This window comes from Coregonus clupeaformis, chromosome 8 (genome assembly GCF_020615455.1).
Source record: "Coregonus clupeaformis isolate EN_2021a chromosome 8, ASM2061545v1, whole genome shotgun sequence".
NCBI lineage: Eukaryota > Metazoa > Chordata > Actinopteri > Salmoniformes > Salmonidae > Coregonus > Coregonus clupeaformis.
Window position 1 is genome coordinate 46,528,800 of NC_059199.1, and position 26,055 is coordinate 46,554,854.

At 43.6% G+C, this 26,055-nt stretch overlaps 1 protein-coding gene across 1 annotated transcript in view; it reads right to left on the reverse strand.

The window, feature by feature from the left end:
• LOC121571845 (CUB and sushi domain-containing protein 3-like) overlaps nucleotides 1–26,055 on the reverse strand; it is a 558,910-nt gene that overhangs the window by 67,448 nt on the left and 465,407 nt on the right. The window contains exons 54-56 of the mRNA XM_041883584.2: nucleotides 18,952–19,125; nucleotides 17,415–17,600; nucleotides 15,651–15,824 (exon numbers count right to left, since the gene is read on the reverse strand). Of these exons, the coding sequence (XP_041739518.2) occupies nucleotides 15,651–15,824; nucleotides 17,415–17,600; nucleotides 18,952–19,125 (534 nt within the window). The remainder of the gene's footprint in view (nucleotides 1–15,650; nucleotides 15,825–17,414; nucleotides 17,601–18,951; nucleotides 19,126–26,055) is intronic.

Sequence of the window (26,055 nt, forward strand, 5' to 3'; positions counted from 1 at the left end):
TCAGCTTGTTACCTGGGAGCCAGAAATCTTTCTGATTGAGAGGAGGTCAAATACTTATTCCCTCATTAAAATGTAAATCAATTTATAACATTTTTGACATGCGTTTTTCTGGATTTTTTTGTTGTTATTCTGTCTCTCACTGTTCAAATAAACCTACCATTAAAATTATAGACGGATCATTTCTTTGTCAGTGGGCAAACGTACAAAATCAGCAGGGGATCAAATACTTTTTTCCCTCACTGTATGACCGTGAAAGCTGAAGTCATGTGGGTAGACTGCAGTTGAAAGGGCATCGTTCTGTTGTAGCTCCACACATATCTAGCGTATATCCCAGCCCTAGTCCTTATATGTACAGTATTACTGTGAAAGCTGAATTGATGTGGGTATAAGTTGCACTTGAAAGGGCCTTGTGTGTCTTGGTTATAAATGTTAATCTGGGGGTACTATGTGTAAGCCTTTAAAACAGACAGGACACAGGCAGATAGTTGCATTAGAGACCACGCGCGCGCGCAAGCACACACACACAGTTACAATCATATGTACTGTAGCTGTAGCAGGACATTGGGGGAGGGGGTCACAAATAGTGTACAATTTATAAGGGGATAGACATAGGCACTATATATTTCATAAGGTACAGTCGGCTGGAGACACATGCTACTGATAAATCCTTTTTCACTGCCCTTATTTCAGTGTGACTGAATACAGCCCTCGGGACAGATATGACAGGATATGACACTGTGTGGTGGCTTCAAGGTAAGGTGTGTGAGTGTCTTGATGTGTGTGTGTGTGTGTGGGGGGAGGGGGGGGGGCTTGTGTTTGCCAAGTTTGTGTGTGTGCCAAGGGGGGTGCACAAATGTGTATGAGTATGTGTGGACATGTCTGCTTGAATGTAATTTTTACTTTCTGTTTGAGTTAGAACCCATGTGTGTGTGTGTGTGCCCCTACAGAACAGTATGTTTATGTGGCTGCTGGGCGTATGCATGTGTGCCATGCTCCATTTCCTTCGTTATCCCCCTGGCAGCGAGCGGGGGTGGGGTGGGGTGGGGGGGGTGGGGGGGGTGGGGGGGGTTCAGGTTCCCAGGAGTGTGTTCCGTCAGGGAGAATGTGCTGACCAAGCTAGGCTGGGCTGGCCTGAGGCTCCAAGGACAAGGGGAGCATATTGCTGTATTAGCTGTCCCAGCGGTGCTGTGGTACTCATCTACAAAGGCAGCTCTAAACCACCAGACACAGAGATGGAGATGGACGGGGTAGGGAGAGATGGACAGGGGAGGGAGAGGAAGGAGACAGAGAGAGAGAGAGAGAAGGAGAGAGAGAGAGAGAGAGGGAGAGGGAGAGGGCTGGCTGTCACACACAGTGATACAGCTCTAGACAGCTAGCAGAAAGACACAAACACAACACAGGTCCTCAACTGCTCCTCCTCCCTGTTCTCCCTACCCCACATGTCTCACACAGAGTATAAGAATGGACACACTGGGGAGTTAAGAGGGAATATATATGCCATTTAGCAGACACTTTTATCCAAAGTGACTTACAGTCATGTGTGCATCATTCTTTTTTGTATGGGTGGTCCCAGGAATTGAACACACAATCATGACGTTGCATGTGCCATGCTCTACCAACTGAGCCATACACAAAACAGGAATAGAGGGAGGTGAAAAATGGAATAGGCGAGGTAAAAGGTCATCTCCCTGATGTTATGTCACTAAGGAGCCTGTGACTTCATATTCTTCACAGAACTTCCTGAGTGATCTCTAATCTCAAACAGAGCACTTCTTCTGTAGTCGCTTCATAAGCAGCTCCAGCTCTATGCCGCCAGTACAGGCAAAGGGGGAATGAAATGCTACTCTCTAGAATGGATTGGTCTCTCAAAATAACCATGTTCTTTATTCTAAAAGAAAGCTTGGTCAGCCAACATGGGAAAAGACAGAGCCTCCCCTCCACATGATAGCATACTGTATCACCAATGTTTCACAAGCACCCCCGACTCATTGGGACACAGGAAGTACAGGTATTAACCTGGAGTGGTAATCCACCACTACACTTACAACACCAGCTGGCTATCAGAAACCACGCTCACTGACTCAGTCACTAATGGACAGGGGGTCTGGCTATTGGACAGGGGGTATTGCTAATTACAGCACTGGATGCTTGGGATTACAGGGAAGGGCTCTACTTCCATTATCCATTGGTTAGGAGGAGTGATACACTGTAAAAATTTAAAGTCTCAAAACACCATTATTGTGTAATGAAACCATGAAAAGTAGTTCACTTAAACTGAGATCTGGTGTTTGGCGGGTGTTTTAATATAAACCCAATGTAAGTGTTTTAATACACAGAATGTGTTTTAAAACAGAGATGTACAGTGAGGGAAAAAAGTATTTGATCCCCTGCTGATTTGAACAGTGAGAGACAGAATAACAACAAAAAAATCCAGAAAAACGCATGTCAAAAATGTTATCAATAGATTTGTATTTTAATGAGGGAAATAAGTATTTGACCCCTCTGCAAAACATGACTTAGTAATTGTTGGCAATCAAAGAGGTCAGACGTTTCTTGTAGTTGGCCACCAGGTTTGCACAAATCTCAGGAGGGATTTTGTCCCACTCCTCTTTGCAGATCTTCTCCAAGTCATTAAGGTTTCGAGGCTGACGTTTGGCAACTCAAACCTTCAGCTCCCTCCACAGATTTTCTATGGGATTACGGTCTGGAGACTGGCTAGGCCACTCCAGGACCTTAATGTGCTTCTTCTTGAGCCACTCCTTTGTGGACTTGGCCGTGTGTTTTGGGTCATTGTCATGCTGGAATACCCATCCACGACCCATTTTCAATGCCCTGGCTGTGGGAAGGAGGTTCTCACCCAAGATTTGACGGTACATGGCCCTGTCCATCATCCCTTTGATGCGGTGAAGTTGTCCTGTCCCCTTAGCAGAAAAACACCCCCAAAGCATAATGTTTCCACCTCCATGTTTGACGGTGGGGATGGTGTTCTTGGGGTCATAGGCAGCATTCCTCCTCCTCCAAACACGGCGAGTTGAGTTGATGCCAAAGAGCTCCATTTTGGTCTCATCTGACCACAACACTTTCACCCAGTTCTCCTCTGAATCATTCAGATGTTCATTGGCAAACTTTAGACGGCCCTGTATATGTGCTTTCTTGAGCAGGGGGACCGTGCGGGCGCTGCAGGATTTCAGTCCTTCACGGCATAGTGTGTTACCAATTGTTTTCTTGGTGACTATGGTCCCAGCTGCCTTGAGATCATTGACAAGATCCTCCCGTGTAGTTCTGGGCTGATTCCTCACTGTTCTCATGATCATTGCAACTCCACGAGGTGAGATATTGCATGGAGCCCCAGGCCGAGGGAGATTGACAGTTCTTTTGTGTTTCTTCTATTTGCGAATAATCGCACCAACTGTTGTCACCTTCTCACCAAGCTGCTTGGCGATGGTCTTGTGGCCCATTCCTGCCTTGTGTATGTCTACAATCTTGTCCATGACATCCTTGGAGAGCTCTTTGGTCTTGGCCATGGTGGAGAGTTTGGAATCTGATTGATTGATTGAATCTCAGCTTGTTACCTGTATAAAAGACACCTGGGAGCCAGAAATCTTTCTGATTGAGAGGGGGTCAAATACTTATTTCCCTCATTAAAATGTAAATCAATTCATAACATTTTTGACATGCGTTTTTCTGGATTTTTTTGTTGTTATTCTGTCTCTCACTGTTCAAATAAACCTACCATTAAAATTATTGACTGATCATTTCTTTGTCAGTGGGCAAACACACAAAATCAGCAGGGGATCAAATACTTTTTTCCCTCACTGTAGTACTCTGAAACACCCAAATTGGTTCTTCAACCTGAATATTGGTGTTTTTAAGAGAGCGTAGTGAAAACACTTTTGGGGTTTCAGTGTATGTAAAAGGCAGAATAAAAACACAAAAACTGTGTTTCTCATACAATCAACCAATGGTTTAGAAATACAAATAGTTTATAGCCTAAATATTAATGATAAGGGCCTATGGAGAATATTTTGACAGTTTAGAAAGGAGGGTCAAGTAAGATGTTACATTTCGTTGAAATTCTACCCACTCAACCACACAGCCACACTGTAAGAAATTATTCTGGGGTGAATTGAAATTGACTCAAAAAACAACCAACATATACTTAATAAAAATGAATGCAAGTCATGCAGAGCCCGTGGTCTAGTGGTAACACACCCAACTTAGACAGGTCACCCCTCTACCCACCGAAGACCGGGGTTAAATTCCCCGCTCCAACCCCTTCAATCTGTTTCTCCCAACCTGTAATCCCTCTGTCATTTCATAAGTCTCAATAAAGTGTCAAAATTCCTCAAAAATTGATATTTTTTAAATGTATGCAAGTGGTTTCAATGATTTGTTAATTTCATTTTGCCAAAATAATGTAAATCCAACTTAAAGCTGCAATATGTAACTTTATAGGCGACCGACCAAATTCACATAGAAATGTGAGTTATAGATCTGTCATTCTCATTGGAAGCAAGTCTAAGAAGCAGTAGATCTGTTCTATGTGCGCTAATTCTATGCTTCCAGTTGTTAAGTTTAGTTTTTGCATCTTTTACTTTCGGTTTTGTACACCAGCTTCAAACAGCTGAAAATACAATATTTTGGGTTCTGGAAAATATATTTCACAGTGGTTTAGATGGTACAATGATTCTCCACACTATACTTCCTTGTTTTGTCACATACACTGAAATTAGGAGAACTAATAGAATTTTAGCAACCAGGAAATGGCAGCGCGATTTCTGCATAGTGCAACTTTAATATGTTGCTCAAAATGTAAATTCTTTCATGAGGATAAACAAAGAGAGAGACAATAGAGTGATTGAGCTCGTTGGAAGTCTTTGATTCTAATCACCTTGCTTTTCCTATCTTGCCACATGACTCTGTTTTTAGAGGATTGTGGGTAATTCATTCTTTCACATAATGTTGTATGCATGGCTGAAGAAAGAAAAGTATATTTCTACATTAGTATTAAGCTTGTTGTGTCATAAGGTGTAATGGTGAACCGATATCAAAACCGTCAGGCAAATTGACGTTCAATGAGGACAGCACCCATTCCCACATTCATGATTATCAATGGAAGAGGCAAGTACAAAATCTTCAGTTCTTGCAGTTCAACCTCCAGTTAGTGCTGGTAGTTTGAACACTGTGCTTTTGGCAATGCCTGCCAAAACAGTATAAAATGGCAAATTATCAAATACATCTAATTCTGTACTAAACAGGACTCGAAACACCAAAATAGTGTTTTCAACCTTTTCTGTTATTGCTCCCAGTCCCTGGCAAGGTGTTGCACAACACTTGATTAAGAAATGTTGCAACACACCATGTAATGTTTCAAAACATCTCAGGATGATGTTTCAATACTCCAGCAAAGTTAAGGTTTTGTCTTCTTCAAGTTGGTGGCAGCTCAGTTGCCACTAGTTTTGGTGTTACAAAGCACTTCATTTTAACAGCGTACGGTTTATTCATTGTCCACTGGTTAGGAGGAGGGATATGGTCTTGTGACGGTGGGGGGTAGTACACTGTGACTTATTTCCTCCACTGGGGGGGTAGTGCACTGTGACTTATTTCTTCCACTGGGGGGTAGTGCACTGTTACTTATTTCCTCCACTGGGGGGTAGTGCACTGTTACTTATTTCCTCCACTGGGGGGTAGTGGACTGTGACTTATTTCTTCCACTGGGGGGTAGTGCACTGTGACTTATTTCCTCCACTGGGGCATAGTGGACTGTGACTTATTTCTTCCACTGGGGGGTAGTGCACTGTTACTTATTTCCTCCACTGGGGGGTAGTGCACTGTGACTTATTTATTCCACTGGGGGGTAGTGGACTGTGACTTATTTCCTTCTTCCTTCACTGGGGGGTAGTGGAATGTGACTTATTTCCTCCACTGGGGGGTAGTGCAATGTGACTTATTTCCTCCACTGGGGGTAGCACACTTTACCCTGGCCCATCTATGGAGGGGAGCAGTCACATCAGTTTCTCAGCCCATTTGGACACTATAGAAGCGCGAACACACACACATACACAGACACACAGACACACAGACACAAGTCCTCATTTGATCTAAAGCCTTTCCCTAAAGAAGGCTTCTGTTGCTGGGGCTTAGGATCCTGCCACTCACTGGACGGCAAAGCAAACTATAGGGCTCTGATTCAGTGCCAGGAAAATCATAATGCTTCAGTAATGACAACAATGGTGAGAGAGAGAGAGAGAGAGAGAGAGAGAGAGAGAGAGAGAGAGAGAGAGAGAGAGAGAGAGAGAGAGAGAGAGAGAGAGAGAGAGAGAGAGAGAGAGAGAGAGAGAGAGAGAGAGAGAGAGAGAGAGAGAGGTGATGGAGGAGAAAGAGAGGGAGAGAAAGAGAGAGAGAGAACAATATTCCCATTTGCAACTCATGGCTTTCCATTTCTCTGGCTGTGTCTTTTTCTGGGTCAGGGCTCTCAGAATTGAACAGGCACCATACACTGTCCAGGGGGATGGGGAGGAGCTGGTGTCTGCATTTTTATTTTATGGGTCACGGACACTTAATGAAGGTTTAATGGATGAACAGAGACCTAGAGCAGGTAAGGCTGTGTGTGTGTGTGTGTGTGTGTGTGTGTGTGTGTGTGTTTAGTGTTGGAAAGAGATTATGTGTGTGTGCATGAAGGTGCTCTCTGTGCATCACTAAGTCTGCAGGAGCTCAGAGTAGTGGCAACATGATACAAATGGAAAAGGAATCAGAGAGAGACTGGCAGTTGAGAGATAGAGAGAGACAGGACAGGAGAGGAGGAGAGGAGCCACATGGGAGTAGAGGGGGCGGAGGAGAGGAGAGCGCTGGAAATAGGGCAGGACTGATTAGCCTGAAGAAGAGAAGAGCTTGGAGGGAAAACACAAAGTGTTTCAGACCACCCCTCAACGAGCACACCCCACACCCCAAGTGATTAGCAAGCACCATCTGTGTTGAAAACGACTTGTGCCCAAAACAGAGAAACCCCCAAACACAGACAGACAGACACGTCATTTAGCCTAATTTAGAAGACTGAACATATGCAAAACTCAAGTCATCATCATACTGCAAATAAAACAGCTAATTGTAGCTAAGTATACTCATAACGTCATGACATATAGATGCTGATACTTCATAAAGGGCTTTAAAGATTCATGTATTTATATTGATTTGATAGTACGTTTCCCCAAAGAGACACACTCACACAAAGTAAATGAAGCATTAAGATAAATAGTAAAGTTTATCTCAACAGAATTGTTGTCTAGCATGGATCCTAAAATTACTAACCATGTTTAAAGGGATAGTTCACACAAATGACAAAATGACACATTGGTCTCCTGACCCTGTAAGCAGTCTATGGATAAGGTAGGACAGCATTCAAGTCATGGGACCGTTATTAGCATTTTCCGTGCATCATGTCCAAATCATCCGAAAGTATCTAAAACTGATTGTGAAGCTCAACAAAGTCACTTATGTTTTGAACATGATGTTCGAAAAATTGCAATATCGGACCCATGACTTGCATGGGATTTGTGCCACAAATGCTAAAACGTTAGCATGTGGGGAAAGAAACAGGGAAATTAAACCAAAGCATGGATTGCGGTCATACCTTGTCCATAGACTGCTTACAGGGAAAGGAAACCAATGTGTCATTTTGTAATTATGGGAAAACTATCCCTTTAAGTGAGCTGTTGAGAGAGGGAGAAGTAGGGGAATAAATCTGCTCTGTAATCAAAATCTAATCCAATTTATTGGTCGCGTACACAGACTTGCAGATGTTATCGCAGGTGTAGCGAAATGCTTGTGTTTCTAGCTCCAAAAGTGCAGTAATACCTAGCAATACAATAACTAAAAGAAATATCAGAATGAGCAATATCAGAACGAGCAACGTAAGTCAGGAATATATACAGTATATATATATTGTATATACTGAACAAAAATATAAACGCAACATGTATAGTGTTAGTCTCATGTTTCATGAGGTTTGGTCGGGAGAGGTTGTGTTTTCTCTAGCAGGAGGTAAGCTTGGCTTCTTATATGGTGTTGAGTAAAGCTTAAACCATGTATTTAGATCGTAGGTAGGTAGTTGTAGTTAGGTATTGTAGGTAGTTTATTTAGGTAGTTATTTAGGTAGTTATTGTAGGTTTCCGTAGGTAATTATTGTAGGTAAGTATTGTCTACGGCGGAGCCCGGCGAAGCACGAGGCTAGCTAGCTAGCGGGTAGCTACTGGTAACGTTTAGCAACGGTGGAGAGTTGTTTCTAATGTTATTTCACGCTTAAGAGTACCTGTAATTAAGCCAGCTAGTTACCTACCATTCAGCCGTTTTTCTAACCTCATTATCTGAGCCATCAACGTTAGGTAGTTAGTAGCTACTGTACTTAATTACACCTACTGATTGCAGAAGACAAATGTTAGCTGGCGTCGGGTAAGTTTGGCGTTATACATAGCTTGGGCTTTGTCGAGTAAGGCTTAATTATGTATTTAGATTGTAGTTAGGTATTGTAGATAGGCCCGCAGCACGAAGCTAGCTAGCTAGCCATTTTTTCAAACAAAGTCAACACAGTAGCCATTGCTAGCTAGCCAACACGACCAGCTAACTGTACTGCAGTAGCTAAATACAATATATTTGTGCTAGCTAGCCAACGTTTAATTTTTGCTGCGTTATGAAAGGAACTAGACACGGACACGAATTATCTGTTTAGTGTGTTAACACACTATTGGTAGTTTGTTGTAACCAAGTATTGGTGCTAAACTGTGTGTTATTGGATGCTAGTTAGCTATGGCGTCATAGTTAGGCATCGTGGGCTGTTGTGGGTAGTTATTGTAGGTTAGCATTGTTTTTCGGCGGTGCCGGGTGTAGCACGAAGCTAGCTAGCTAGCCGTTTTTCAAACAAAGTCAACACAGTAGCCATTGCTAGCTAGCCAACACGACCAGCTAACTGTACTGTAGTAGCTAAATACAATATACTTGTGCTAGCTAGCCAATGTTTAATTATTGCTGCGTTATGAAAGGAACTAGACACGGACACAAATTATCTGTTTAGTGTGTTAACACACTATTGGTAGTTTGTTGTAACCAAGTATTGGTGCTAAACTGTGTGTTATTGGATGCTAGCATGCTAGTTAGCTATGGTGTCATAGTTAGGCATCGTGGGCTGTTGTGGGTAGTTATTGTAGGTTAGCATTGTTTTTCGGCGGTGCCGGGTGTAGCACGAAGCTAGCTAGCTAGCCGTTTTTCGAACAGAGTCAACACAGTAGCCATTGTGTGCTGTACTGTAGCAGCTAAATACAATTTATTTGTGCTAGCTAGCCAACGTTTAATTATTGCTGCGTTATGAAAGGAACTAGACACGGACACGAATTATCTGTTTAGTGTGTTAACACACTATTGGTGGTTTGTTGTGACCAAGTGTTGGTGCTAAACTGTGTGTTATTGGATGCTAGCATGCTAGTTAGCTATGGTGTCATAGTTAGCTAGCTGAATAAAGTGGGTTGAGTCTATTCCTTGAAACATTGAACCGCTGTGGTTCACAACAATTCTGATTTCTAAAGGTGGAAGTTGGGAGAGTTTTTGTTCGGGTGGTTCAGTGAAACAATTATAGTTTCTGAGGTGGAAGTTTTGGTGAGGGAGGCCCTGCTCTCTCCTCTCCCAGATGTTTAGTTCATTTCATTCCGATCTCCTCTGCATTATTGTAGCCATTTGCTACAGCCTGTCAACTATGCCTCTGCCTATCCCTGTTCTCTCCTCTCTGCACAGGCTACACAAACGCCTCACACCGCGTGGCTGCTGCCTCTCTAACCTGGTGGTCCCTGCACGCACCCCACACCTGGAGTTCCAGGTCTCAGGCAGCCTCTGGAACTGCCGTTCTGCTGCCAACAAAGCTGACTTCATCCCAGCCTATGCTAACCTCCAGTCCCTCGACTTCCTGGCGCTGACGGAAACATGGATTACCACTGAAAACACTGCTACTCCTACTGCTCTCTCCTCGTCTGACCATGTGTTCTCGCATACCCCGAGAGCATCTGGTCAGAGGGGGTGGTGGCACAGGAATCCTCATCTCTCCCAAGTGGACATTCTCAATTTTTTCCCCTAACCCATCTGTCTATCTCCTCATTTGAATTCCATGCTGTCACAGTCACTAGCCCATTTAAGGTTAATATCCTTGTCATCTATCGCCCTCCAGGTTCCCTTGGAGAGTTCATCAATGAGCTTGATGCCTTGATAAGTTCCTTTCCTGAGGATGGCTCACCCCTCACAGTTTTGGGGGATTTCAACCTCCCTACGTCCACATTTGACTCATTTCTCTCTGCCTCCTTCTTTCCACTCCTCTCCTCTTTTGACCTCACCCTCTCACCGTCCCCCTACTCACAAGGCAGGCAATACGCTTGACCTCATCTTTACTAGATGCTGCTCTTCTACTAATCTCACTGCAACTCCCCTCCATGTCTCCGACCACTACTTTGTTTCCTTTTCTCTCTCGCTCTCCTCCAACACTACTCACTCTGCCCCTACACAGATGGTAATGCGCCGCCGCAACCTTCGCTCTCTCTCTCCCACTACTCTCTCCTCTTCCATCCTATCATCTCTTCCCTCTGCTCAATCCTTCTCCCTCCAATCTCCTGATTCTGCCTCCTCAACCCTCCTCTCCTCCCTTTCTGCATCCTTTGACTCTCTGTGTCCCCTATCCTCCCGGCCGGCTCGGTCCTCCCCTCCAGCTCCGTGGCTTGATGACTCATTGCGAGCTCACAGAACAGAGCTCCGGGCAGCGGAGCGGAAATGGAAGAAAACTAAACTCCCTGCCGACCTGGCATCTTTTCACCCCCTCCTCTCTCTCTGTGGATGACTTCGTCAACCACTTTGAAAAGAAGGTTGACGACATCCGATCCTCGTTTGTTAAGTCTAATGACACTGCTGGTCCTACTCACACTGCCCTACCCTATGCTTTGACTTCTTTCTCCCCTCTCTCTCCAGATAAAATCCTGCGACTTGTGACTGCAGGCCGCCCAACAACCTGCCCGCTTGACCCCATCCCCTCCTCTCTTCTCCAGACCATCTCCGGTGACCTTCTCCCCTACCTCACCTCGCTGATCAACTCATCCTTGACCGCTGGCCATGTCCCTTCCGTCTTCAAGAGAGCGAGAGTTGCACCCCTTCTCAAAAACCAACACTCGATCCCACTGATGTCAACAACTACAGACCAGTATCCCTTCTTTCTTTTCTTTCCAAAACTATTGAGCGTGCCGTCTTTAGCCAACTCTCTTGCTATCTCTCTCAGAATGACCTTCTTGATCCAAACCAGTCAGGTTTCAGGACTGGTCATTCAACTGAGACTGCTCTTCTCTGTGTCACGGAGGCTCTCCCGCACTGCTAAAGCTAACTCTCTCTCCTCTGCTCTTGTCCTTCTAGACCTGTCTGCTGCCTTTGATACTGTGAACCATCAGATCCTCCTCTCCACCCTCTCCGAGCTGGGCATCTCCCGGCGCGGCTCACTCCTGGATTGCGTCCTACCTGACCGGTCGCTCCTACCAAGTGGCGTGGCGAGAAGCTGTCTCCGCACCACGTGCTCTCACCACTGGTGTCCCCAGGGCTCAGTTCTAGGCCCTCTCCTATTCTCCCTATACACCAAGTCACTTGGCTCTGTCATATCCTCACATGGCCTCTCCTATCATTGCTACGCTGACGATACACAACTAATCTTCTCCTTTCCCCCTTCTGATAACCAGGTGGCGAATCGCATCTCTGCTTGTCTGGCAGACATATCAGTATGGATGACGGATCACCACCTCAAGCTGAACCCTGGCAAGACGGAGCTGCTCTTCCTCCCGGGGAAGGACTGCCCGTTCCATGATCTCGCCATCACGGTTGACAACTCCGTTGTGTCCTCCACCCAGAGTGCGAAGAGCCTTGGTGTGACCCTGGACAACACCCTGTCGTTCTCCGCTAACATCAAGGCGGTGACCCGATCCTGCAGGTTCATGCTCTACAACATTTGGAGAGTACGACCCTGCCTTACACAGGAAGCGGCACAGGTCCTAATCCAGGCACTTGTCATCTCCCGTCTGGATTACTGCAACTCGCTGTTGGCTGGCCTCCCTGCCTGTGCCATTAAACCCCTACAACTCATCCAGAATGCCGCAGCCCGTCTGGTGTTCAACCTTCCCAAGTTCTCTCACGTCACCCCCCTCCTCCGCACACTCCACTGGCTTCCAGTTAAAGCTCGCATCCGTTACAAGACCATGGTGCTTGCCTATGGAGCAGTGAGGGGAATGGCACCTCCGTACCTTCGGGCTCTGATCAGTCCCTACACCCAAACGAGGGCATTGCGTTCATCCACCTCTGGCCTGCTGGCTCCCCTTCCTCTGCGGAAGCCTAGTTCCCGCTCAGCCCAGTCAAAACTGTTCGCTGCTCTGGCACCCCAATGGTGGAACAAGCTCCCTCACGACGCCAGGACAGCGGAGTCACTCACCACCTTCCGGAGACATTTGAAACCCCACCTCTTTAAGGAATACCTGGGTTAGGATAAAGTAATCCTTCTACCCCCCCCCCCCCAAAAAAAAGAAAAAAGAAAAGAAAAAAAGTGTAAAGTGGTTTTCCCACTGGCTATAGGGTGAATGCACCAATTTGTAAGTCGCTCTGGATAAGAGCGTCTGCTAAATGACGTAAATGTGCCCTTGAGCAAGGCACTTAACCCTAATTGCTCCTGTAAGTCGCTCTGGATAAGAGCGTCTGCTAAATGACTAAAATGTAAATGTAATGAGCTGAAATTCAAGATCCCAGAAATGTTCCATACGCATTTTTTTTAATTTCTCTTAAATTTTGTGCACATATTTGTTTACATCCCTGTTAGTGAGCATTTTATCATTTGTCAAGATAATCCATCCACCTGACAGGTGTGGCATATCAAGGAGCTGATTAAACAGGGATGTAGGCCACTCTAAAATGTGCAGATTTGTCACACAACACAATGCCACAGATGTTTCAAGTTTGGAGGGAGCATGCAATTGGCATGCTGACTGCAGGAATGTCCACCAGAGCTGTTGGCAGAGAATTTAATGTTCATTTCTCTACCATAAGCCTCCCCCAATGTCATTTTAGAGAATTTGGCAGTACGTCGAACCGGCCTCGCAACCCCATCCCAGGACCTCCACATCCGGCTTCTACACCTGCGGGATCATCTGAGGGAGGGGGGGGGGGGCTATTTCTGAGGAGTATTTCTGTCTGTAATAAAGCCCTTTTGTGGGGAAAACTCATTCTGATTGGCTGGGCATGACTCCCCAGTGGGTGGGCCTATGCCCTCCCAGGCCCACCCATGGCTGCGCCCCTGCCCAGTCATGTGAAATCCATAGATTAGAGCCTAATTTATTTATTTCAATTGACTGATTTCCTTATATGAGCTGTAAAAGCAAAATCGTTGAAATTGTTGAATGTTGCATTTATATTTTTGTTCAGTATGTATATAAATACAGACAGAGATAACTTTTCTATATCTCCTACCCATACGTTCACATCACTCTCAGTTAGACTGTCAGCTTGTGTTCATATATCTCACATCAGCATAGTCCGCTTTAGGCCCGCTGCGCACACTGCTAAACTCTTCACACTACTCAATAACAGGGTTAGCTAGGGGAGGTTTACACACTGCTAAACCCTTCACACTTCTCAATAACAGGGTTAGCTAGGGGAGGTTTACACACTGCTGAACTCTTCACACTTCTCAATAACAGGGTTAGCTAGGGGAGGTTTACACACTGCTGAACTCTTCACACTTCTCAATAACAGGGTTAGCTAGGGGAGGTTTACACACTGCTGAACTCTTCACACTACTCAATAACAGGGTTAGCTAGGGGAAGTTTACACACTGCTAAACTCTTCACGCTACTCAATAACAGGGTTAGCTAGGGGAGGTTTACACACTGCTAAACTCTTCACACTACTCAATAACAGGGTTAGCTAGGGGAGGTTTACACACTGCTAAACTCTTCACACTACTCAATAACAGGGTTAGCTAGGGGAGGTTTACACACTGCTAAACTCTTTAAACTACGCCCAGTTCAGGTGGACTCACTAACAGGATAAGGCAGGGTGTATACAAGTGCCACAAGGGCAACACAAGTCTTTAAGTAAAGAAATGGATGGAAGAGACCTCCTACAGGGAAATTGATCTTGTGTCAGTGATTTATACTTCATGTGATGTTGGATTCAAAACTCTTTTAGACTTCTTCACTCAATAACCATCTTCTGTATTAAAAGGTAAGTACCTGTGTCTCTCTATTCTCTTTCAACTGTCTCAAGTGTTTTCTCTTGGCCAATGACTCACTTTAGTGAATAATCAACCAGACAAGAAAGAAAGAAAGAGAGAGCAAGAGAGAGATAGACAGGACGAGAGGACGAGCGACACTCCCAGAGGAGATGAGGGTGAGATGATTCCTCTGCAGTCTGCCGTAGGGCAAAGCAGATGGCATATAATCTCAATAAAGAGGGACAGCAAACGAACCACCAACTCAGTAGTTCCCACAGATCAATTACATGTCCAAAGACCGCCCGGCTGCATCCAAAATGGCACCCTATTCCGTTTATAGCGCACTCCTTTTGACCAGAGACCAATGGGGTTCTGATTAAAAGTAGTGCTCTATACAGTAAATAGGGTGCCATTTGGGATGCAGACCCAACTTCCGCAAGAGAGGAAATAAAGAGGCCCTCATTATCCAGGGAATGACATCCTTCTACCGCTGAAAAAATAACTTTAGCTGCAAATGTATTTTCCCACCATCCCCCATCCTGATGGGGTCATTGTAATCTTTCATTAAATGTAGTTAGATAACGATTTCCATGCACATTGCACCACATTATAATGTATCTATTTAGCTACAGTACTTTACATATTGAGTGGAAGAATAGGAAGAAGAAGAAGGAGAAATAAGCTATTTCTTGGGCGGAAGGAATGCGTGGTAACTAAGTGTGAGAGAGAGAGGAGGAGGGAGAGAGGGGTAGGGAGAGGAGGAGAAAAAGAGCAGAGGAAAGGAGAGAGAGAGAGAGAGAGAAAGAAAGAGTGAGAGTGAGAGAGATGGACATTGTGTTGTGAAGAAAGGGCAGTTGTGGCTAATCTAGCTAGCTGTGGTTGTGTTGTGCCGTGTATGTGGTTGTGGTGATGTCAGTGCTGCAGGCACAACACCCACGCTAGGGTGAAGAGGGTGAACACTCCTGCCCACATGTTAGTCAATGCCTCTTGTTTCTTCTGTTCTGCTGGAACCAATGTGTTGCTCCACCACCACTTTTAAATCCTCCCCCACTATTATGAGCTATCTTTATACTTCTTCAGTTATTATTTTGTGGTCCTTGATATGACCTTCTCTCTCTTTGTCTCCATCCGATTTTAGCTCTTGCCATGTGCGTATGCGTGTACAAAAAAGGTCTTATCAAAAGTAAGGCCAAAAGCTACTAAATGTAGACTTGAACGTTTGAGCTTCGTCACCGTGACAACGCTGACCTGAAAATCCAAGCCTTGAAATCGTCATATGGAGCATAACTTAAGTTTACTTAGTCATTGTTACCTTGGACAACCTGTGTCCCAAACACACAGCCGCCCCCCACCCACTCACAAACCCCACTGTATGTAAAGAATTTACCTGCGCAGAAGGGCATGGGTGCGCTCCAGTGGCCGTTGAGCTGGCAGGTGCGTGCCGACTCGCCCTTCAGCTGGCGTCCCCCTGTGCAGGTGTAGCGAACCGTAGAGCCGAAGGTGAATTTATCCCCGCTCAGTTGGCCGTTGGGAGGGGACCCGGGGTGACCACAGTCCACCACTTCAGGAGAGAGACACACACAAGATGGATGCTGTCAGCTCAGAGTGCTGACAGGGATAATGTAGTGGAAGGTACTGTCGTCCCTCTCTAGAGGATTGAGGCCACACACTGCGTCTGCGTCCCAAATGGCACCCTATTCACTATATAGTGCATATAGTTTGAACACTGTTCTAGCCTACTTCTCCTCGTTGAGGGGAATACTGTATCAAACAAACTACTTAGAATAAACACTATAGGCCAGTTTCCCGGACGCAGGTTAAGCCTAGTCCTGGACTACAAAAAGTGCTTTTAAGTCCAGGACTAGGTTTAATCTGTGTCCGGGAAAACCGTCTAAAATGTCCAGTACCCCTGCTCATAGAATAAGACCACTGTACTAGCTTCACTATTATAAAAATACAGTACTAGCACTTAAGCTCATATTGGCAACGTTCCAAAGTAGACGGTACCGTCCTCATCCTTTGTAATCATTCTTGATCCATTTTTCACTTTGTAAATTATCAAGGCCAGGGTGCTAAAATAATCACATTCTTTTTTCAAATATTCACCCCACAATGTGCTATAATCAGCAAGTTTACTTTATACTTTCTCCTCTTTTGTCTGCTACTGGCCTATAAAAAGTGAGCAGGTCCGGTATTAACATGCCGATTCAGCAGAAAGGACGAGGCGTGTCTAAATGAGAAGAACGTTTTGGACAGGGTGTGGATGTCGCAGTGGGGTAGATCAAACAGGGAACAAGGAATGGAGGGAGAAAGAGCACGTTCATTAATCCTGCCGAGGGTTTTTTCATCATTTTTTAAACACATCGCAACAGGAACACCAAACTGATTGGGCCTTAGTAGAGCTAACCTATAATAAGGTTTAAGGTAAAACAGTAGGCTACACATCAAAGTTGAATAAGGTTGGGATTGGGTTCAAATTTCAAAGCGAGGGCTCTGATTGGAGCACACAGCTATGCCCCTCAGCCAGTAGGAGCCTCAGGTTGTGTTTGGAACACTGAGACAGCCAGTAGGAAGCCTTGAAGCCCTGTGTTTAAACTAGCTGTTTAGACATGCCAGGTTGCCAGTACAGCTGGTGTCAGATGCAGCTTGTTTTGAGGAGGATGTTGAAGACACACACCATAAAACATAGAGATCAGCTGCCAACCTGGCATCCCTAATTTGTGTAACATCCACAGAGCTGTTCCACCTGTCCCTCAATTAGAACACTGATCTTAAACAGCGGGGGGTCACGCAACTCATTCAGCCTCAATTAAAGGAATAATATGCTAATTAGTCACGAGTGCCAAGTTGCTAAATCGGCAGTCTCTCTCCGGGAAAGACAGACAGTCTGTGAGACAGCGACAACAAATTATAGGAACAGATTACTTTAGATACGCACCACCAATGTCTTTGAGCAGGTGCTGGATATCAAAATATGTTCAGTGAATGGTAAAAAGAGACTCCGCACACTGCAATCTGTGGTTAACTCTTTGGTTTATTGGTGACAATGTTTCAACCGTCGAAACTTCTCCAATATACCACATGCAAGCACATATTGCAGTGTGCACATTACTTAGCCTGTTTCGACCACATACAGTGACACCAGACTCACCAATGCACTCCGGTAGAGGCTTGTCCCACTGTCCTGTGGGCTGACAGGTGAGAACGGGAGAACCGAACAGGTAGAACCCCGGGCTGCAGTCGTAGAACACCACGGTTCCAAAGGTGAAGTTCCCGTGTTCTATCTTACTCTGTCTGATGGAGTTGGCTGGGATCCCAGGATCGGAGCAGTTGACCACTGAAGAGGTAGAGAGAAAAGGGAAAGAAGACAAGCATGTGTTATTTGGCAGAAACATGGAAGGGATCAATTCATTCCAACACTTAGGACACGCTTGACCCTCTGCAGTCACTCATATAGGGCCAAATCCAAACATTAAACGGCATTTTCGCGCCAATCTTCCATTGATCTTAATGCATGATCCACACCATTGTCAAGTAAATGATAATACAAAATTACAGTATAAAAAATAGATAAGTGTGTGCATCTCAATGGCTTATTATGAATTTCAAGAACCTGCAAGATTGATTTACTGGTGTCAACAAAGGACAACACAGCGTGGGCGTTTAATTTCCTCTCGCCACAGTAGTCCAATCAGATATGACCCTGGACTTAGCCTCTGGTTACCTCAGGGCTTGTCCAATAGCAGTCTGACCCTGGACTTAGCCTCTGGTTACCTCAGGGCTTGTCCAATAGCAGTCTGACCCTGGACTTAGCCTCTGGTTACCTCAGGGCTTGTCCAATAGCAGTCTGACCCTGGACTTAGCCTCTGGTTACCTCAGGGCTTGTCCAATAGCAGTCTGACCCTGGACCTAGCCTCTGGTTACCTCAGGGCTTGTCCAATAGCAGTCTGACCCTGGACTTAGCCTCTGGTTACCTCAGGGCTTGTCCAATAGCAGTCTGACCCTGGACTTAGCCTCTGGTTACCTCAGGGCTTGTCCAATAGCAGTCTGACCATGGACTTAGCCTCTGGTTACCTCAGGGCTTGTCCAATAGCAGTCTGACCCTGGACTTAGCCTCTGGTTACCTCAGGGCTTGTCCAATAGCAGTCTGACCATGGACTTAGCATCTGGTTACCTCAGGGCTTGTCCAATAGCAGCCTGACCCTGGACTTAGCCTCTGGTTACCTCAGAGGAAGACTCCTATATAATGGAACTGCCATAAGCTCCATCAGATGGTTTTCAGATAATCACCCCACACCCCCTCACAGCCCTTTAGTATTATATTATACATTTATAACACAACAAACCCAAGGTCGCAAAATCAGTGTCATGCAATGGGTCAACACAACTATGAATAAATCCTAAAGTGGTCAGTCATACCACCACAATCATATCTACTGATGTTCAAGAGGCCGTGTTGGCTATGACCCTAATTCACCACAACCACAATTCACACAGAAACACAGAGCAACCATTCACCCTACACAGAGGCCATTGTCCTGATGTGGTGCTCCTACATGATTGGTTACAATCCCACTACAAGCCAAGATTCCTCCTTCCTCCCCATCTTACTCAGAGTGCACTGCAGTGGTCAGGCGGAATGAGCAAGCGTACTACGTGTGAATAGAAGACTTAACTTTTTTCCCCACCTTTACACGTTGGTGGTGGCTGGCTCCACTGGCGCGTGGCCTGGCACTGGGCCCTCGAGGGCCCCTCCATCACGTAGCCCGTGTTGCAGGAGAAGCTCACCACGTCATTCAGATTGAAGCCGTTACCGATGGTCCGCCCGTAGATAGGGCTGCCCGGGTGTCCACAGCTGATAGCTGGGGGGAGAGAGAGAGAAATGGAGAGATTATTTTCAAGTGAGCCCTGGAAAGAGAGCGAGAGGAGGTTCTGTTGCCACAAAAAAAAGGGCAACCAGTGAAGAACAAACACCATTGTAAATACAACCCATATTTATGTTTATTTATTTTCCCTTTTGTACTATTTGGACATATTATGACATTTGAAATGTCTTTATTCTTTTGGAACTTTTGTGAGTGTAATGTTTACTGTTAATTTTTCTAAATTGTTTATTTCATTTTTGTTTACTATCTATTTCACTTGCTTTGGCAATGTTAACATATGTTTCCCATGCCAATGAAGGCCTTAAATTGAATTGAAAGAGGGAGAGAGAGAGAGAGAGAGAGAGAGAGAGAGAGAGAGAGAGAGAGAGAGAGAGAGAGAGAGAGAGAGAGAGAGAGAGAGAGAGAGAGAGAGAGAGAGAGAGAGAGAGAGAGAGAGAGAGAGAGAGAGAGGGCACTGTATAAAAGTAAGGGTAACATTAGGAGTAATGGATAAGAGGTAAGGTCACTTTTGATTTATAATCCACCAAGTAATAATCCACTGGGTGCTCATTTGTTCACTGCAAAAACACACCTGTTGAGTTTGAGACCATAGAAATAGCAAAGCCAGACCTTGAACGGGGAATTGAAATCAAAAAGGAGCTTGAACGTAGCCTCAGCTCACATTTACTTACTGTGCCATAGACTGGACATAACAATAGACTACCAATAAAATCTGCAATAGAGCTGTGTAGCTCGGTTATCAATAGGCTAGGGGCTAGACTATCACATGTTTAGCCAGGATGTCACAATCACAGAGCTAGAATGAATAGAACAGGCCTCCCCATTCAAGTCAATGATGCCATCATGGGTAGACTGGTGGACATTTTGAGTGTCTCATTCTATTTCTATGGTCTCAGTCACCTCTCAAACTGATATTCAGGAGGACAAATGGCGAAGAGCTGTTTTATTGCCCCATCCTAGACCACTGCCCTAAAAAGTGTCATTCCCCATCAGGTCCCTCTGGTCTAAACTCATTGGCCGTCTGGCAGCTCATCTGAATGGCTAATCCAATGGATGGCGGCCATTTTCATGCCAATGGCCCAAAACACATTAGTTGTGCTCAATTGCAGGCATTTGCCGAGCGATGCAGAAGTGATGGCAGAGTGTGCTGTGGAGCTGCTGGGGTGTAAATGATATGCTCAATGTGCTCATAGTGATCCTCTCTCTAGCTCTGGGAGGCATCGGGAGGCCTTTCTCTGCCTGTCTGGGAGGCATGGGTCCAGGAAGGGGAGAAACTAGTGGTTCGGGGCCTATGAATGGGGCCATGGGCCATTAGCCTAGGTGGGATACTGTAAGAGGGGCCTGACATTGTGGGACTTCATCAGTGAGTGGGTGACTGGGACTTATGAAATTAGATAATGGACCAGAGACTGAGTCAGTGAGGGAGAGAGACAAGAGGGAGAGAGAGAGAGAAAGAGAGAGAGAGAGAGAGAGAGAGAGAGAGAGAGAGAGAGAGAGAGAGAGAGAGAGAGAGAGAGAGAGAGAGGGATAGAGAAAGAGAGAGAGGCAGAGAGATAGAGAGAGAGAGAGAGAGAGAGAGGCAGAGGGATAGAGGCAGATGGAGAGAGAGCGAGAGAGTGGGGGGCTGAGTCTATGGGTGAGTGATCATGTGTTGGTCTGGAAGTCAGTGTTAGCGGGCTGAGTCTATGGGTGAGTGATCGTGTGTTGGTCTTGAAGTCAGTGTTAGGGGGCTGAGTCTATGGGTGAGTGATCGTGTGTTGGTCTGGAAGTCAGTGTTAGGGGGCTGAGTCTATGGGTGAGTGATCGTGTGTTGGTCTTGAAGTCAGTGTGTAAGTGTTGGGGTGTGAAGGCCCTAACTCGAAGTGTGTGTGCCCTATTAAGCTGCTGAGATTGAAGGTGTGTGTGTAACAGCAGGGGTGTGTGTGCGCGTCTGTGTGTGTGTGTCGATCTGTGTGTGACATCGCGAAAAAAGGCCAGCCCCACTGTACTTACTCAAGGCATGTTTTGACATGTGTAGGAACACACAGGCAGTTAGTAGACACGACAGATTACTTCCACCTTCTCTCCACCATTTTGGTTGACTAGAGAACAGTAATCCTTTCCTGTCTTTCCTCTGTCAACCAGCCTGGCAGAGTACAGTAACCTCAGTCTGAACTCACAGCCCAGCCCAGCACAGTTAACTACTAAGCTTTATCCCACCCCAGACACGGCTTCTCTACCCTACTGCAGACAATGTAAAAAAATTCATGTTTTTTATGAACCCGGTTAAACAATGTTGCATTTTCAAAGTCATATGGCCTTTTATTGATGTGATTTGTCAGTGAAAATAAATGTTTATGTGTAAATATTTTTCACTGTTTTAACATTGTAGGCATCACACGATAATGAGGTCTAGAAGGTTCTCTCATGAACGGACCGGGACCAGATGTCGGTCCAGCATTTCTTCATTATTAGCCAAATAATGATCATTATTCGCAAAAAAATGAACTGGCATTATGGCCAGTCCATTTCTCTGGACCACTAAGCCTATGAGGGATAACCTTAGGAGGTCTCAGTGTCTGTAGAAAGTCTCCCCATCATTGCATGTTAAAATAACTGAGTTCAACCTCACATCTACAGATATAATGTGCATGCTTACGCACACACACACACAAACACACAACCCACCCAAGGGAATGAATAGAATAATATTTTCCATGAAGAAGTATTGGGCTAGCTGCATGGTTCATCAATGAGCCAGAGGGCTAGTCTTTGTGATAGCCAGTTGAGGAGATAAGGGTCACTACCATTTCAGTAGGAAAATGGCCCTGACCCTCTTACGTCTCCAGTAGCTATTTCTGTTTAAAGTGCTGCTAGCATTGCGCAGCATATTGTCTATATAAAAACACTGTTCATCATCACCACGGTTACTGCCAGAAAGAGAGAGAGAGACAATGTTATCGGACCATACATGGTTTGCTTACAGCCTATAGGAAACATATAGTTTCTTACAATATGGCTTGATAACAGAATATAGAAGCACATTGTGTTTTTTTTAGGGGGTAGATCAGCTTTAACATTTCAGATAGATTGTAACTTTTTTTAGTCATTTAGCAGACACTCTTATCCAGAGCGACTTACAGTTAGTGCATACATTTGTTTTCATACTGGTCCCCCGTGGGAAACAAACCCACAACCCTGGCGTTGCAAACGCCATGCTCTACCAGCTGAGCTACACGGGACTTCCATCAATGTAATTGTCTGCATCACTTCCAATCCCCCATATGTTTTTTGGTTCTATATGCCATATTTTTCTAACAAAAGCTCTCAACCTATAACCTATATACTTATTATGGACACAGTATGCTTTACATAACAAGTTATCTTGTTGTTATTAGTTGTTGTTATTAGTCCCATCCTTCAGCTCCATTCAACACCTCCCATCTATCTCTTAACACCATCCATATTGTATTTCTATTTGCCATATATTTTTCAACTGTACTGTGATGTTTTACAAAAGTTCTGACCCTTTCTATTCTCATTGTTTCTACAGATCGTAAATTGAATATAAACATTTTTGCTAAAAGTATTATTATATTATTGATTGATTGACTATGACTTTTCAGATCACCCAGTAGTGCTATCTGCAGGGTTAGCTCCAGGTAAATATTGCAGTCCTTTAGCCATTACTGGACCTGTGTCCAAAAACAAGCTACAAATGGACAGTACCAAAACAAATGATCTAATGATTCTGTCTCTTCGCAGCAAAATCTGCAGAGCTGGGAAGATTGTATCCCCCATATAAATAACATTCTATTGGTAGCAAGAATGTTATATAATAATTTAAATAGAAAAATGATACGTTTTGAATCCGGCGTCGTTTTGCGTATCAATTCATAAACACTATGCCATGGAATCGGTACGTCAAAAATCTCTTCCCAACTATTTTGGGATGGCTGTCAATCCTTTGGTCCTTAAATGAAACTGGTATACTTTTTTATTTATCACAATTATATTATTTAATGCAAGGCCGACAGACAAGTTCCATACTTTTTCCCCCTTCCACTTTCCTTTTCCATTTTTGCGGTAATGCTGCAATTATTTGGTTGTAATTTTGGGTAGAGCAGACATTTCCATATGTTTTTGTTAGCTGCATGTGCAACATAATTCCACCAGTCCCAGCGATAATATAATTTACGAAGATTATACCTTTTTTAAACATTTTTCAAAAGAACATGGTTTTTTATCAATTGGTATAATTGAGTTTAACCACAATATTTGTTGCATTATTTGTTCTGTTGTTTCTGGAGGATTAAATTGAAATTGCAACCAACTTTCTATGGCTTGTTTTAGAAATAGTGATATTTGGGAGATTATTTCCTTTTCAAATAACTTAAAGTGAGAGGTTGTAATCTGAATAAAGGGAAAAAGGCCATTCTTGAACATTGGGTGAGACAATCTTACAAATTTGCTAGAGAACCAGTTTGGATTTAAGTATAACTTTTGTATGAGTGAAGCTTTTAGTGATAGGTCTAATGCTTTAATATTTAATAATTTCTGTCCTCCGAATTCATATTAGTTCCTAATAAAATGGAATATTTTTTTCTCATATAATTTAAAAAACTGTTCGCTAGGCGTAGGCAAGACCATAAGCAAATAGGTAAACTGGTATAATACTAAAGAGTTAATCAGGGGGATTTTTCCACAAATTGACAGGTATTTACATTTCCATGGTAGCAAGATCTTACCCATTTTTGCTAACTTTCTATTAAAATGTATTGGAGTGAGATCATTTATTTCATTTGGGATATGTATTCCGAGTATATCCACATCACCATCAGACCATTTTATTGGTAAACTACATGGTAATGTAATTTTTGTATTTTTTAGTGATCGAATACGTAATATAGTACATTTATCATAATTTGGTTGTAATCCAGAGAGGTTAGAAAATGTATCTAGATCCTTTATGGGATTCAAGTTGTGGATTTAAAAGAAAACATGAATCGATGGCAATAATAAATAGATATGCCGATAGTGGACAACCTTGTTTCACTCCTCTTGACAGTTTAAAACATTCTGAGAAATAGCCATTATTTACTATTTTACACCTAGGGTACATGATTTTAACCCAATTTATAATAGATTGTCCAAAATTGAAATGCCCCAGGCATTTATATATAAACCCCAGTCGTACTTTATCAAATGCCTTTTCGAAGTCTGCTATGAATAGTATGCCTGGTTTCCCTGATTTTCCGTAGTGTTCTATTGTTTCCAGTACTTGCCTTATATTATCTCCAATGTATCGCCCATGTAAAAAACCTGTCTGATTAGAATGAATAATGTCCGACAATACCTTTTTAATTCTATGCGCTATACATTTTCCTAGAATTTTTGCATCACAACACTGAAGTGTAAGGGGCCTCCAATTTTTTAAATGGACTGGATCTTTATATTTTCCACTTGTATCCTGTTTCAGTAATAATGAAATCAGATCTTCTTCTTGAGTGTCTGATAATCTACCATTTACATAGGAGTGGTTAAAACATGCTAATAATGGTCCTCTGAGTATATAAAAAAAGGTTTGGTATACCTCGACTGGTATGCCATCCAACCATGGAGTTTTCCCGGACTTAAAGTCTTTAATTACATCCAGAAGTTCCTCCTCTGTAATTTCACCTTCACATGAGTCTTTCTGCATGGCTATTAATTTTACATTATCAATAGAAAAAAAATCTCTACAATTTGCTTCAGTTAGAGGAGATGGAGGCGACTGAAACGAAAACGTATGTTTAAAGTACTTTGTTTCCTCCTTCAAAATATCATTTGGTGAATCATGGGTGACTCCGTCATTTGTAACCAGTTTCAATAAATTATTTTTGGTAGCATTCCTATGTTGAAGATTAAAAAAGAATTTGGTGCATTTTTCCCCATATTCCATCCAGTTTTCTTTATTTTTTATAATATATTACACTTGATCTTCCTTGAATAAATTTTTCAATTTCTTTTTGTTTTTCCTCTAATTTATTCTGAGCCTCTATGTTACAGTTGTTATTGCCATCTATATGTTCTGTTAGACCTTCTATTTCCTTTGTTAGTGTGGACTCTTTTGACCTACATTTTTGACCTAAATTGCTTTTGTTTTTGAGATGAGTACTGAATTGCATGGCCTCTAAATGCACATTTAAAGGTGTCCCATAGAATAAGGGGATTTGCTGTACCTATGTTATGTCGGATAAAATCAGTTATAAATTCCTCTGTCCTAGTTAAAACAAGTTATCATCCAATAGGCTTTGATTAAATTTCCAATATCCTCGCCCACGTGGAAATTCAGTAAGAGTAATGTATATGCCAATTATATGATGGTCCGACCGCATTCTGTCCCCTATCAACACTTTTTAAACTTTTGATGCCAACGAAAATGACATAAAAAGAAGTCAAGACGACTAGCTTGATTGAGTCTCCGCTATGTATATCTCACTAGATCAGGATATTTAAGCCTCCATATATCTACTAGTTCTAATGTATCCATGACATTCACCATTTCCTTAAGAGCATGAGGGTGATAGTTTGTAGAGTGATTTCCTTTATGGTCCATTGAGCTATTTAAAACAGTATTATAATCCCCCACCATAATAATAGAGTCTTGAATTGCTTGCAGAGTTGATAATTTATTATATATATTGTCAAAGAAGTGTGGATCATCATTATTTGGTCCGTAAAGGTTAATGAGCCATATCTGTTTATGGTCCAATAACATATTTAAAATAATCCATCTACCTTGCGTATCTGTTTGGACAATTTGCACATTCGGATCGAAATTACTGTTAATTAATTGAGTTTCTTTGCCCATGGGAGAAGTATATTTCGCCCCTCCATTCCTTTTTCCACACAACTTCATCTAGAATTGTTGAATGAGTTTCCTGT